We start from the raw sequence: 16,632 nt of genomic DNA, 5'->3' as shown, positions 1-16,632 counted from the left end.
TCAATTTACATATTGAATCATATCTGTAAAAAAAAAATCAAAGAAAAAGGGGCGCATGTACAAAGGGCATAATCAAAGAAAAAGGGGCGCATGTACATAGGGCCCCTTTTGTACATGCGCCCCTTTTTCTTTGAATACATAAATAATCTTTCCACCAAAACAGCCTGACTGTGGTATCTTTGCCCCCCCCCTTACACATCCATGTTATTTCTCACACACACACACACACACACACACACACATATATTAATTCACAAATATTTACTCACTAATTTACAGATAATCCATTCAATCATTCAGATATTCATACATTGATACTCATTAATTCCCTCATTCAGATACTCATTTACATATACTCATTCACAAACATTCATTCACTCACTCCTTCACAGACACTCATTAATTCTCTCACTCAATCTCAAATACTCCTTCATGCAGCCTCCCCTTACCTGAACAACCGAAGATGTAAAAAGTATGTGCCGCTCAGCGCTCGCAGACCAACCTGTTCAGTGCACAGGGGGAAGCAGATGCGCAGCAGGGTCATGTGACGTACGTCACGTACGTCACGTGACTGTTGGATTCCTGCGTCCTCGGCTCGCGCGCGTCTGCCAGTAAGTAGCGGCCCCCCGCGGAATTAATCGTGGGGGTTGCCCGGGCCCCCTAGAGTGGCGGGCCCGGTCGCAGCTGCTGCAGGGTTAAGGGGCAAGTGCCCCTTTTGCCCTAAGTTGTAGAGGCCGCATAGGCCCAGTCAGTCCGGTCCTGACTGGGCCTATTTTAAGGTAGGGGGCTGGAGCTTCAGCTCCATCAGCCCCTGCGTGAATCCGGCCCTGGGCTGCCCGGCCCACCGGGCAAATGCCCGGTGTGCCCGATGGCCAGTCCGGGCCTGACTCTGAGCGTGAGGGGGCGGAGCTTTCGCCCCTCACGCTGCATCAGTGACTAGGCGGCCGTCGCCAGCTCCGTGGCCCGGCTTGCCTTATTTAAAAAAAAACAAAAAAAAAACCCCGGAAAAAATATTTCGGGCGGCCCCTTGGCTTGGGCCCCCCTGCCGCCGTGGCCCGATTTCGGGCGGCCTCTTGGCTTGGGCCCCCTTGCCGCCGGGGCCCGATTTCGGGCGGCCCCTTGGCTTGGGCCCCCCTGCCACCGGGGCCCGGTCGCAGTCGCGACCCCTGCGACCCCGGTAGTTCCGCCACTGCCAACAAGGCCTTGCAATTTTACTATAGACGGACTATAGAAGGCATTTCCCCTTACTGGTAGCCAATTGAACTCAAGAGCATGAAGGCACCATTAGCTACCACATTTGTGCAATGCCTTCTGGAAAGTGATGGAAAATGACAATACCACAAAAGCTGTGACCGCAAAAGAAGAAAATACAACTGCAAAGGCAAACTTGACTTGGACTGATCATAGAACATTTTAATTAGTTAATGGGAAATCTGCTATAATTATCACGTAACAAAACAACCTAATATGTACATGTCAAGAAATTAAGCCAGAAATCCATTATTCTAGTTGGTATCATGGGAATAAATGGAAAAATACACAAATCCGAGTTTCTATAAAAACACTTGGGGAAGTGCACAGTACATATAGGGCATTGAGTCAAATGTCTATAATGTCTGTTGTTTTATGTACCTCATTCAAAGCCGACCTAAAATAACTTTTTATCAATGCTGCAAATACCCAGTAAGCCATCTCTTTATTTAAAAAAAAAATCGGTTTCCAAGTTAATAGTTAATATCCCTAAACAAAAAAACAGGACAGTCTTTTCATCACTAGATGGCTAGCCAATTCTTTACCAGTAAATAATTTTGTGGAAGAAACATATTGGAGAAGTTTCATTTCAGGCAAATGTTCAAATTACTTCTTCCATTTTTATATTAATTTTCACTTTATATATAATGGACTCGTTTTGAATCTGGCAAATTACTATGTTCAATTAGCCGTCAAAGATTTCCCATTTTGGGCTTTTTCAGCAGTGTAATAAAGCTTTTTGGCTGCCATAGAGTTGACCTTTAAATCTTCAGCTTCCTAGACAATGTTGTAGCTGGGATGTGATATTTCTTTCTTAACTCTCATGCTCTTGACCTAGCTAACTTTGATGTAATTGTTTAATCTGCTATGTCCAAGGTTCAAGATAAAACTTATCATATATAATGAAAAATGAAAACCATGTCTAGTGTGTCTACAAACATTGGCACAATTTAAACTTTCCATATGTATTATTCCTCCAGTATGGGTTTACTTTATTTGTTTTATGCATTAACCCTTTCAGATCTAGTGAACTGTACTCAGTGCCAGATTAAGTCCCTCCGGACCACTAGGCACATTGAGATTTAGGGCCCTGTCATTGTTACATATGCACATAAACACAAAAACACCACTTTACAGGCACATGTGTTGGGAGTGTTATTATCAGGGGTCATGTGACTACACAGATACAGTAGCCTAGACACTGCTACGGATCAAATGCCAGTGGTGGTAATGTATTCATATAATCCACTAAAGCATCCATGGACCATAGGAACATGCCTAATGAGTAATCCATTTCAGCTTCTACAAGTAACCCAAAGGGTTAACTGGCAATTATATATTAAAAGCATGAAAGCACCTAGAGTTGGAAGTAGATTAATTTGGGACACTTTATAAGACGTCATCATTCTATGTATAAAATACTGTAGATTAACGGAATTTATTCATCCTTATAACACCTATTATTGAAAATGAAAAAAAGAGACAGGAAATCTTTTGGCAATGATATGTAGTATAACATTATATTTAATATATACTGTAATTCAAACCTTCATTGAGCAGGTCTTACATGTGAAACGATAACCTTGGCTAGACACAAAATGCTTCCAAAAATAATTTGTTGCCACTTTACATCTATTTATTCTCTGTTTCTGTAGTGCAGATGAGAGATTTGATGCTTCATTTCATACTAATGTGTTAGTGAACTCATCTGGATACTGTCAGTATTTACCACCAGGTAAGATGTTAATTTTTCTCCACATAGTTTAAGTTTACATGTATTTTTTTACGAAACTTTCTAATTTCTTTTCTTATACCTTTGTGATTGTATTTTTTTTATTATAGTGAACTAGTTTGTAATTTAATTAATGCCGTTATATAGCTTGTTTACCTATAAACTGAAAACAAAACCTAACACTCTTTGGGATATCTTATAAAAGTTGATCTGGTGACTTAACCTCCTGATTTATGCAATAATAGATATAAGATATATGAATAAAATATATAAAATGGGGCATCTCAACTTTTCTAGTTCGTAAGGCTCAGGGTTCCTGTTCTGTACTGTAGTATGTATATGCAGTATACTCAGGGCCGGCCCTACAGTGCCAGGTGGCACTTTTGAAGGGGCGGCAGTTTTAAACTTCGCCCCAGGCGGCATTAAGTCTTGGGCCGGCCCTGAGTATACTATTAGAGGAAGAGTGTTTTACTTTGCAGGAGTATGACAAAGTGTCTGCAGCAAAATAAATAATCAGCCTAATGTGTGTACAGAATAGGGCACATTAGTTATAGCCATGTTAACTTTGATGTTTCTGGCTGTTATATTGAAAATAAGTTATAATATTATAGCCTAAAAACTGCAGCAAGGGGATGGAACTGTAATCAGTTGCATCGGCGGGGGGGGGGGCAGAGGCCCCCCTACATCATGCTGTGCCCCACCGTGTGCCCCCCTAATTGAAACGCTGTATTTATTTTTCAGCTGCGAGGGAGGAGAGGGGCACCAAGCCGTCGCTCAGGAATACGTTTTCAGCAACCTCTCGGCGCCCCTCACTCTCCTCCGCAAGGCCTCTGATTTAGTCGCGGTGCCGGCATTTCATGCGGAGCACCGGGATAATATTAATATATATCAGCAGCAGGGTGTGATATTAAAGAATCAGCTGTTATTTTGTTATTATATTTCAATCACAGTGTTTACTTCAAAGAGATAAGCACATATTATGCAGTTAAAAAATCATGTCTAATGCATATATATATATATATATATACTTTAGTCATCACCTGGGTTGGCCCTTCTTGCATTGCCCTTGGCGGCTGTCTGGGGTGAACCAGTGAACCACCAGATAAAGCATGTATGAAGACCACCTTTATTTTGAGAATTTACACTGGGTATGAAATACACAAATCTTCAAAATATACATGAAATACAAACTCAAATTTAAAGTATGTTGTAGTTTAATTTTAGTAACATAACCAGATATCCTCCTTTTTTATTCTTCTTCATATTTGCCTTAGATTAATGACAAATAGACTAATCTTTATTTCCCATTAAAGCAGTGCTCGAATTATATAATGCTGTGTTATCATTCTTTAATATTGATAATCGTTGACTATTGAGGTATCAAACAATTCACAAAGCTTTTATCTATGTCTTTATCTGTTGTTTGAAGATGACACATTTCAGGTTAGCCAGAACAGGAGGTGGTGTACTTATGATTTTATATTGTCATACTGAAAGTTATAATCAAATCGATCTGTGATATTTCTATGCACTAAGTGGTTTTTCTTTACTTGAGTGATAAAGCAAACAACTGATAGGAATTTTCATTTTTTCCTGTTTGTATGTGCATTGGCAGTAATAATGTACTTATGCCAGTGGAGTATATATGTGGGAAAATGCCAAGTATATAAAAGTAGGGCACTTATCGCCAAATAGTTCAATCCCAAGTGGGATGCAGATATCTCAACAGTGCCACCAAGCTAGCCGATCAATAAGGTTATTTGCTTCACCTCCAGGAGATCCAAAAAAATCAATTTCCATTTATTGTTCCAACTTGGGACAGACAGACAACATTTCAACCTTTTGTGGTCTTTATCTAGTCTCATAAGGCTAGGTTTCCTATTCTGCATGTCCTCTGAGATAGGGTCTTCTATTCTGCAGCACTGAGCACTGTTACATGACACTATCGATCTGCCTCAGAAATATAGCACGGGACCTGCTACCCTAGTCGTCCGAGGACAGAATTATTATTATTATCTTTTATTTATATAGTGCCGCTTAATGCAATACATATATTCAAGGGGTATGACAAGACAAGAATTGACAGACAATCAGCAGGTGGAGAATGCCCTGCTGATTGTAAGCTTTCGAGCAGGGCTCTCTCCACCTAATGTATCGGTTTGTCTTAGTCTGTCAATTCCCCTTGAATATATGTATTGTATTAAGCGCTGCGTAAATTGTTGCCGCTATATAAATAAAAGATAATAATACACCAATACCTCATGATAAATTTTAATAGAAAGGATAGCTTGTGCATAAACCGAAGCATTTCTATACAGTATCCTTGCATTGGAAGCTTATTTAGTTTTTCTGGCACATTTATAGCCTCAATAGCCTCAATGTATAACAACATTTAATGTGGCAGAATTCCCAGACAGTTACTGTAAGAACTTCATCCAGGGTCTTCCCAAACCAAAGTAGCTTTGCATAAACTCAGTCTCAGAAAATAAAAATGCATGTGATATAATGAGCATGTTTTAAGAAATATGATAATAGGTAAGTTGCAAGAAAAAAAATGCCACCATACATACTGTATATACATATATGTTGTGTGCCTCTGTATAATGGATACTGTATTAGCTCGATTATAAGACGACCCTGATTATGAGACAACAACCAGTTGTTTTTGTACACTTTGTGACCGTGACATTTTTGCGGTGCTCATGTTTAGATAAAATGTTCTTCTTGCTCTTGTTAATGTACCCACACAAGTTATATATTGGTTTTTTTTTTCAGAACAAGAAGGGCTTTCTTTAGATTATTATTTTTTTAAATATATCATCTAATTTCCTATTAAAAAAAATTAATATGGTGACAAATTAAAAGAAGCACCTTTTCCCACTGAAACATCTTTACTTGTCTACAAAATCTAATGAAAAAACCTGCTAAATAGATTCTAATATTTGTCCGGAGTTTAGAAACACCCAATGATTTCTGATTTTTGCTTTTTTTCGCAAGTTATAGGGCAATAAGTACAAGTAGTGTTTACTGTTTCAAAACCATTTTTTCAGATCTGGTAATCCTGGCCCCATGTCCTATTTGAGACATATTTGAAGCAGGCCAATTCAATTTACCCCCATCAAACCATATATTTTTGAAAACTAGACTATTTTAAATAGAATAAATAACTAGGCTTCTGCAGTAGAATATGTCACAATACTGAAAGAAGAAATCTAGAGACAAACTGAGCTCCTTCTTTGTCTTTAAAAGCCAGAAACCTGTTAAGGCGGCAGTCGAGGAGGAAAGCTGTAAATCAAACAAAGTTTAGAGGAACATGAAGCCAAAACCAAATCTGTAGGGCGCTTGTGTAAAACTGGAAAAAGTATAGAAGGTAAAATAAATACGATAAAAATAATTACAATCAAATAGTACTCATGAAGACAATATAATGGGGCACATAAACCCTTAAAAATAGATACTTCACCTAAAAAAAATACTACTGGTAGATATTGGAGAGAGTCTTTTGTGGGTTGCAGCTGTTTTATGGCTGGGAAGTAATAATATTGGTTGATATATTCACAAGTATACAATATTTTTTATGTTTCGCATGTACAGTCCATTACTAACAGCTTACAGTGTGACATTCAAGCTCTGTCGGAGAGAACTCCTGAAAAAAATGGACGAGATTATTGATGCACACAACACAGACCAGCACATGACACTCCAGCAACAGATCACTTCCCTGCAAATAAAACTGGCAGACCCAGACAGGTCCAGACAGAACAATCTCGGGTTAAGGGAGATAAGAGGTCTCTAACAATACACTACCGGTTTTATACATTTCTTTAGATTTGGTCTTCCAAATCCTACTACCTTAGATTTAACTATAGATAGGACCCTTAAGGTTCTTAAAAGCAAGGCTACACCTATAGATGTTCCTAGGGTGCATTACTTTCATGTCAAAGAACAAATCTTGCAGACTCATCTTCAAGTTAAACATTTTCTGGAACAATATGTCAACAAGGTCAAGGGGGTTGCTCAGATTAGTTTCAGTTTATCTAATGATTTTTCATGTCTAGGTTTTCTCTTGTTTCCAGCATCTTGCACTAACCCAGGCGGATGGAGGAACTAGTTATCTTCCCAAAACCTATTATTCCATTCCATTCCCTCACAGAGTCAATACTTTAATTGTGCTTCGCACAGATGGATGGAATATTTTTAAACATGGACTGTGAGCTATAAAGACACCACACTTGGCTGTGCCAACTGATTGACTGTATTGTGATTAATCTCTTGTAGCTGCAAATGTTGTGCAATATTGTATTGTTTGGCTTAGACTGTGGCAGTAATGTACTTGCTGTCCCAGTGTTATGTTCATCCATGATTGACAGAACATTTGTGATGTAAGTCCGTATAACCTACAAAATAAAGAAAAATAAACAAAAAACAAGTACAGTAAGTGATTTTTCTTCTTTTTGCTTACAAAAACATAGGTATTTTCAAGAGCTCATGCTACATAGATGTGCGATGGTTTCCATTTGACATTCAAAAATGTAAGCTGAAGTTTGGGTCTTGGACATATGGAGGGTGGTCTTTGGATTTGCAAATGAGAGAAGCAGACACATCTGAATATATTGCAAACGGAGAGTGGGATCTTGTAGGTATGTGTTTAGACATTGTTTGGTTTTAATATTGTTAAATGAACTGAAGGTGGATCAGTGGCCTTTCCTTTTTGGCAGATAAAATAATGAAACAAAATATGAGTTTTACGTAAAAACACATCACATTTTATGGGATGATATATAGCTAGTTGATAATTGAAGCATATGTGAAAAATGCATTGATTATATGTTCATTAGATTAACCAGTAAAACTAATAGCATTGTGAGCCTTGAGGACTACATTGAGCAACCTTGAAATATATGATTATGGGTAAAGACAGATCATCTTTAGTAACTAATAGTACTTATGTGATATATTTACACATAGTTGCATCGGTACTCTGGCCCTTGTGTCTACTGGCTGTCATCACATATTTTGAATAATGTGAGAAGATCCCACTGCAATTTATTTGTGTATTCTGATTACTATGCATTGGTGCATATAGGGTGTGTTTTACTAAAAATTACCCTTTTCGTTTTAGTCTTTCAATGAAGAATTTCAATGAAAGAGAATATTAAGCACAACTATGTTTTTAATGATCAATACTTTGACTCATATTAAACAACTGTGATAGAGACTGCTTTATACTATATATATTCCTGCTACCGTGTACGTGTAGGGCTGCTTTTTGTGTCAATATGACAACATGCACTACTAAACTTTTGTTGACAGGAAACACTTAAGACTGAATTTGAAATATGGTGTGTTTATTCTGCTTTATTATGCTTGTCAAGACTGACTAATATCTAATGGGGTACCTGCAGGGGCACTCCTGTTACTAGCTGTCCTGCGCCCTTGCAATGACACCTAATGTGCTGGGTTATCACATCCTGGCATTCCCGTAGTCTTTCCTAACACATCGATTCCTGGGAAGCCAAAGAAAGGAGATTTGTCCCAACGGAGTCACATATCTCAAAGCTAACCTAACAGACCACAAAATCAGCCACTAGATTCAAGCTTTCCTTTGCCTAAAAAAATGTAGGTTGGGAAAATTGGTCGACATTTTTCTAGCGCATGTACCAGCTAGAGTCATCATGAATAATTGTGATAGTTTTTTGTGTGCTTAAATTGTATTTGTATTTTGTATTGTATTTGTATTTTGTATTGTATTTTGTATTAATTAGAAAACCATTTTACAATAATGAAATATATTTTTACTCTACAGGAGTGTCTGGAAAGAGGAATGAGAGTTTTTATGACTGTTGCAAAGAACCATACCCAGATGTGACTTTTACTATAACCATGAGGCGCAGAACATTGTATTATGGGCTAAACCTTCTTATTCCCTGTGTGCTGATATCTGCGCTTGCTCTGCTTGTGTTCCTTCTTCCTGCGGACTCCGGAGAAAAGATCTCACTAGGTAAACGGGTAGCAGCTTTTACATAAAATTGGCATTCATAAAATCTCAAAGCAACAGACGTGAACTGTACATTTGAATACATTTGGGTGATGACACAAAGCACAGCTATTACTGAGTTTAGTGATTCAGGATACATTAATTTTATTATTCACTACAATAGATGCATCATGGGTTATTTTTTAAGTTTAAACCACTGCTTTAAAAAATGTACCAAGACACATTTAGGTGTAATAGTTCAGTGTTCAGCTCATAGCTGGAACCGCAATTAAGTTTGATGATCGAGAAAAACAAGACAATCAGGAGTTATTATGGGATAATTTTGGACAGAATCCATACAGCTGTTTGTCTATGTTGTGTGCAAATGACATATCTTATTTTTCGGTACTATACGTGTAAAATGTATACGCCATAGACACGCACCCTCCTATTTACTGGTACGTTCTTATAAACTGCAGTTTAAGGGTAGACAACTGGTATCTCATCGAAAATTATTGAGGAACTTCTGATGAGCCAGCTTCACAGACAAATAGTGTGGATATTGTTAATCTAAGTAACCAATGGAGAGCTATCTTTTGGTAGACCATCACTGATTTTAGGTTACGGAGAATAAACAGATTACTTATATGTTATTATATGTTCTTTAATGATGTTTATTTGTCTTTTTCATAGTAAGATTCACACTAGTACTTATGGACTGACTGTTAACACTGTCCTCTTGTAATAGTCTTTCTATTAGTGACTACATTTTTTTTCTCTTTTAAATGCGTTGAATATCATCCCGTTCTGGTCTGCTGGAATTAATTATATTGAGGAAAGACAGTTATTAAGGTAGCATTAAACTGCTCCCTTTTCCATCAGAAGTGTATGCTAACAATTATTTTGTAGCTAATAAATCACCCCGAAATACTCATTCAATAAATCATTCTAAGTGTTATCTTAAGGTTTATATATTAGATAATTAAATGAATGGGGAAATAATCTCTGAATACTGGGAAAGATCCAAATGAACAAGCTAAACATCTTGTAGCTAAATACATTTCTTACATGTTTGTTTTTAGTGGCACTAGGCTGGTAAAATAGTTTACACTTTTTTGAATTAAGTTAAGTTATTTTTAAGATGCACTTAGATTTTGGAAAAAGCAGTTTATATGCTTAAGCCCTCTAAGGTACCATTCAGGTATGGTGGAGTCAACCATGGTATTAGATACAGCAGGACATATTGGAATTACATTTCCTAGATTGTTGCTCAACTAGAAGACCAAAAGCCTTCAAACGTTTTTTATGATCCTCTATATGAAATGAATTGTCCATGTGTTATGCCAGTAATATAAGAGAAACAAGACTCACTATTGGTTTTTAATGGTATTTACTTGTGACCAGGGGTTGGGGGCAATTGCCCCCTAGGCTTGTTCAAAATCTCTAACAAGCCCAATGTGACCAGTAAAAATAGGCTGGCCTGATCTGGCAGGCGGATGCTTAGTGAAGTGCTAGCGCATCAGAGAGGAAGACTAGACAAGGTAAAGTGTAACTGAGGGTCCTGTGTGTGAGAGAGGAACTGTGTGGGCCAACACATTAATTCAGTTAAAGCAGAAATCATTATGAAAAAACATACACAGGAATTAAGTATAAATAAAAATACACAGGAATTAAATATTAAACGCGTGAGTTAATGCTCTCAGCTTTCCTGGCATGCCGTAGTTTTTAATGAAATCAGTCAACATGACTAACACATAAAACCAGATCTATTTACTATATTGATTTGATCGGTCTTCATTTGTACGGATGCCTATTCATCCTGACTGTGACTAAATAGTTGTGCATGGATGTGCAACATAAGCAGAACAGTATGTTCTTTGCCAACAGCAAATCAATACTGGCTATTTGAAGAGTGAGCACATTAATTTGTGGTGAAATGTGAATGAGTGAGACAAAAATTGACACTTACTTTACTATAACTTCTACAGTGTGTGTAGACAGGCCCCAGGCTGCCCAACATCTTGGTTAGCCATGCTCTAGATGGCCAGTACAGGCCTGGTTGTAACCATCACTGTATGACTCATTATTAATATTTTTAATATATATTGCTCATGTTTGATGATTTTACTTTTAGTCTAGAACAGTTTTACTAATATCAAAGATGCTTATCATAGTAACATAAATAGACAACATTGCATTTATACTTGGAAACAATTAAACAACTGACTGTGGTTTTAGAGAGGGAATGCGTAAATACCGTATTTGCTAGATTATAAGACGACCCCACAAAATCTGAATATTAATTTAGGAAAAAGAAAGCCTGAATATAAGATGACCCTATAGGAAAAAGGTTTTACCAGTAAATGTTAATTCATGTACACTATGTAAACTATTTTTTTAAAAATAAAAGCTATGATTGAGAAAAATATTGTTTTTATTTCCTTTTATTTTCCAACCTGCCCCCCCAGTTATGCACATCTGCCCCCAGGCTTGCCACTCTGCCCCAGAAATGCCTTATACCTCCTATATGCCACTACGCCCCATGATATGCCTTTTAACCCTCTATATGCCACATCCGCTGCAGCCGTTGTCTGCGTCCATCGCGTATACACCCTCCGGCTGTCAGAGAGAATTCCCCTCACCGCTCCTCTCTGACAGCGGGGTAAGGTCTGCTCAATGTACGCAGACAACACCCGCTGCTAACGGCACCTCCTTCCGGCTGCACACCAGGGAGTCAGAAGCACCGGTAAGTTTCGGGGGGAAGGTGTTAAATGGGGAGCATAAGACAGGAGGATCCAGGTCCCCTGTAGCGCTGCGGGGGATCTGGGTCTTAGTCTCATAGTCAGACCTATTTGAGGTCTGATTATAAGAAGACCCCAATTATAAGACGAGGGGTGTTTTTCAGAGCATTTGCTATGAAAAAAACCTCGTCTTATAATCGAGCAAATACGGTAATTATTGCATCACAAGATACTACAGTTACTGTTTCATAATTCCTATCTAGCAAAACAGCCTAAAATTCAACTGATAAAATGTCCCCTTGTTAGGGGGTAGAACTTGAGTTGTTGCAGGGACATGCAACGTAAACAAGCCATGAACCATTACCTGAAAACTTCCGAGCTCCAGCTACCCAAAGCCTATGATCTTTTGGGCTGGGCTATCCCCAAATGCTTTACACTTGAATGAGGATGGGATGGGAACATTTCTCTAAAGGTATTTTAGAGGATATATCTACAGTGTATATATATATATATATATATATATATATATATCTATATATATATATAGATATATATATATATATATATATATATATATATATACTTTTCTAATACAAAGTTTGCAACCAATGAAATGGCCCTTGGTTGCTATTTTAATAAAACCACTTTAGTTATACTGCAGTGACTTTCCTATACATTGTTTCACAAACTATATGTTTCATGGTCTTAGGCTGTAGACTTTATAAGTTCTTACTACAAACTTCTGCTTCTTATGTGTGGCTTATTGATTTGTTCCTTTATCATTTTAGGCATAACAGTGTTGTTGTCACTTACAGTATTTATGTTACTGGTAGCAGAAATTATGCCAGCAACCTCAGATTCTGTCCCACTAATAGGTAAGCACATGGTAAATATCAATTTTGGCAGCGCCGTCATGTGCGCATTTATGTCATATGTTGACATCTGTATATAACTACAGACACAAGGATCCTTTATATGCTTATATTACAAGAGTTTGAAACAAATCTCACTGCCTTGTCTATCTGTCTTTCTCTATCCGTTTCTTTATTTACTTTATTGTATATTCACTTTTTATTTTTTACAGCACAATATTTTGCCAGCACAATGATCATTGTTGGACTATCAGTGGTTGTAACAGTTATTGTCCTACAGTATCATCACCATGATCCACATGGAAGCAAAATGCCAAAGTGGGTAAGTTTTAACAGTATCTATGCAAATTTTAGAGATTTCAGAGATAGAAAGGAATACTGCTGCCATGGTTTGAGGAAGACCATAGTGGCTAGTTTCACGTACTCCCCCAAATAAAACAACTAAAGACAGCACGTGTTGGCCTTGAATTTTGAGCCAATTATAGACTCAACCCTGCATATATACTTTGCGTACACATGATGAAACATATTGATTCACTAATGGGCCTATTATGCAGATAAAAGACTTTCCAAAGGTCAAAATGTCAACTATGTATGAATGTGAGCATTAAAACCTTTGAATATTTCTACATTTAAATGCTAATCTCAGCTCCACTGCATGATCTGAATTATAAGTGTTTTCTTTTGCATCTTGGGTCTTGGGATGTTATGCCATATAAGTTTGAAAAATCATTGGATCAATAGTGTGGAATAAAACCATTTGAAGACAGAAAAGGCTAGTGCTTTGCTTATTTGTTCCCTCCTAAACAATACAGCATTTAGCTTTGAAGCCTTACTGAAAAATTTAGAATAACCAAAATTTACATTGTCTGCCATCAAATTTATTTATTTATTTTATATAAACATACATGTTTAGGTTTTTCCATTATAGAACAACATTAAGTTGGTAATTGAATAATCATGGGAGAAAGTCAATAAATTCCCAACTTGCTTCTGAATAGAATCACCATTTAGAACCTTAGTGTTTTAACTGTATTTTAGATATTTTTATATTCTACAAAGCTTTTGAAAAAACACGCTCAAGTAACTTCAGCTTAAAACTGCAAGACAAAAGAGAGATAAGGCAAGACTATGAATACTTTCCATCTCAACAATAAGGCAAGATTTGTGCATCTTTGGGCCTAAATTATATATAGATATATATATAGATATATATATATAATATATATATAGTATTGTATAGTATAGTATGTTGAAAAAAAGACTCCTGTCCATCAAGTTCCACCTTTCACACATACCCACTTCGAAAGTTCTTAAGTTGATCCAAAAGAAAGCAAAAAAAAACCCCTACTTGGGGTTATGTAAACTCTACAACACCCTTCTTTAAAACTGGTGCCCACGATTGCACTGCATATTCAGGGTGACGCCTCACCAGTGCTTTATGAAGAGGTAAACTTATATTTGCATCTCGTGATTTAATACTCCTCTTTATGCATGCAAATACCTTACTGGCTTTTGCAACCACTGACTGGCACTGCACTTTGTTGCTAAGTCTATGGTCTACAATTATACCTAAGTCCTCATGGTCTGCTTTTCCCAATGCAATGCCATTTAGAGTGTAAGTTGCATGCTTATTTTTGGTACCAATGTTCATAATCTTACACTTATCTCTATTGGATTTCATCTGCCACTTATTTGCCCGGTCCCCTAGTTTACCCACATAATTTTGAAGAAACGCTACATCCTGGTCAGACATTATAACCTTACCTAATTTTGTGTCATCAGCAAACACAGACAAGTGACTTCCAATATATATTGCAAGATCATTAATAAATAATTAATTTTCTACAGGTAAAGCACAGACCAGGTTTTTTTAGAACACATTTTAAGGATTAATTTTATTGATTAAGTGGAAAAGACCTGATCTGTGCTTTGCTTATGGATACGGATTCCTTGGCAATGAGTTGAGATAAAAATAAGGTATAACATGTATAAAGCATCATCCATTGAATCCAAAAAATCCCACCATGCCATGCATTTTTTACATTTATTTCCATGCAATTTATGTGTTCTCTTATGAGGGATTGGCATACATTTAGGTTGAATAGACAAATAGTAAATTTGGTTTACAGCTGATAAAAGCGATAGTACCAGGTTGATAATATAAATATTCCAAATTCTACTGTAGACAAACCTTCATCCCTATTGTTATTTATAATGTTTACTTGTATTGTCTTTTATAAGTGATGTATTCTTAAGTGCAATGTTTTTGAAGAAGATGCTTGCATTTTAGTTTAAGTGTATGTAATTGAAAAGGCATGTTAAGTTGTATGATTATAATAGATTGTTGTTCTCTTTGTGCAGACAAGAATAGTCTTATTAAACTGGTGTGCCTGGTTCTTAAGAATGAAGAGACCTGGGGAAGATAAGGTCAGACCAGTTTGTCAACACAAGCAGCGGCGCTGTAGCATGACAAGTGTGGAGGTAAACACTGTCAGCGGCCAGCAGTCCAGCAATGGGAACATGTTGTACATTGGCTTTCGAGGATTGGAAGGCATCCACTGTACACCTACCACAGACTCAGGAGTAATATGTGGCAGGATGACTTGCTCCACAACAGACGATGAAAATATTATACACAATGTGCATCATTCTGAGAGTGATGCAGAATTGAGCAAGATTCTGGAAGAGTTGCGCTATATAGCGAACAGGTTCAGAGACCAGGATGAGGATGAATCCATATGCAACGAGTGGAAATTTGCTGCATCTGTGGTAGACCGCTTGTGTCTAATGGCCTTCTCAGTCTTTACTATAATTTGCACTATTGGAATTTTAATGTCGGCGCCAAATTTTGTAGAAGCAGTATCTAAAGATTTTGCTTGACTTCTCCTCGGAGTATTAGGGGTACTTCGGAGGCTTTGTTTTTTTCCATCAAAGGGAATTTTTGTAACCGAGTAATGGTATTTATATAGTCCCCAAGTGGTATACATATATATATATATATATATATATATATATATATATATATATATATATATATATGTATGTATATATTGTGTGTGAAAATGACATTTTCACACATTAACCAATTTTATAATTACAGCCAATAGCTAAAACAAGTACCCACCCCATTAGTAACCAACAGGTCATTGTGCAATTACATTTTTCCTGATATTAATTGACACTTAACCAGAAGCCCCCATTGACTTTCCACTTCATGCTAGTACAGTTTTTTCACAACATACTTATATGCATATAACCCAGGAGATATTTTAAAATATAGGACTATATGCTTAATACTCCCCAAATTGACTGCCTTTACACTTGACCTCACCTCAAGTTTTTCCATTTATTTAGTCAAATAGGTGAATGGGTATTTTACAGTACTATAGAAAAAAAATTACTATCTTTTTGTATATGGTGAAATGTTATTCAATGAATCCCGAAGTATACATAGAGAGAAAAGAAACTAGGAGAGAGAAAAGTTTGCATGAGAACGTCTACTAAAAAAATCAGTTGGTTTGTATTGACTGTGAAATATCATCACTGATACTATGATGCTGTTTGAACATTTTGTGTTGTCTTATAATGGAGAATGTAGACATGAGTTAAGTGATAAAAACTTGGTAATAAAAAAGGAGTTCTGGTTTAAATTAAAAGATAACCATTATGCACTCAAAAATATACATGCTTTGGGTCATTTATGCTGATGGTGCAAAAGTTTGAAACGGTTTTTATGTTATATCAGTAGCTGCTCATTTTTCAACATAGGGTAACCTACATAAATCATCTTCGCACATCAAGATGGGGTAACCAAAAAGGACCAAAAGCCACACATATATATATATATATATATATATATATATATATACACACGGTATATACTACTAGGGTAAACTTAATTTACAGATGTTTTTCACAACTCTTTTGTAATGGTATCATATGTAAATTATATTGTAAATAAACTATATAGTGTGTGTAAAGTCGTTTAATTTACCATATCTATATCCTTAGTGTGTACGTTTCATTTATAAAATTGACAGATATTATTTTTAATAC

General features: G+C 36.7%; 1 protein-coding gene across 1 annotated transcript in view; it reads left to right on the top strand.

The window, feature by feature from the left end:
- CHRNA7 (cholinergic receptor nicotinic alpha 7 subunit) overlaps positions 1–15,508 on the top strand; it is a 74,997-nt gene extending 59,489 nt beyond the window's left edge. Inside the window, exons 5-10 of the mRNA XM_053464615.1 lie at positions 2,907–2,986; positions 7,456–7,623; positions 8,790–8,984; positions 12,490–12,576; positions 12,786–12,895; positions 14,938–15,508. Of these exons, the coding sequence (XP_053320590.1) occupies positions 2,907–2,986; positions 7,456–7,623; positions 8,790–8,984; positions 12,490–12,576; positions 12,786–12,895; positions 14,938–15,456 (1,159 nt within the window). The 3' untranslated portion in view covers positions 15,457–15,508. The remainder of the gene's footprint in view (positions 1–2,906; positions 2,987–7,455; positions 7,624–8,789; positions 8,985–12,489; positions 12,577–12,785; positions 12,896–14,937) is intronic.
- Positions 15,509–16,632: the final 1,124 nt, after the last annotated feature.

This window comes from Spea bombifrons, chromosome 4, assembly GCF_027358695.1.
Source record: "Spea bombifrons isolate aSpeBom1 chromosome 4, aSpeBom1.2.pri, whole genome shotgun sequence".
Classification (NCBI taxonomy): Eukaryota; Metazoa; Chordata; class Amphibia; order Anura; family Pelobatidae; genus Spea; species Spea bombifrons.
Note: the sequence above shows the minus strand (reverse complement) of the source record. Positions and strands in the feature narration are given on the sequence as shown.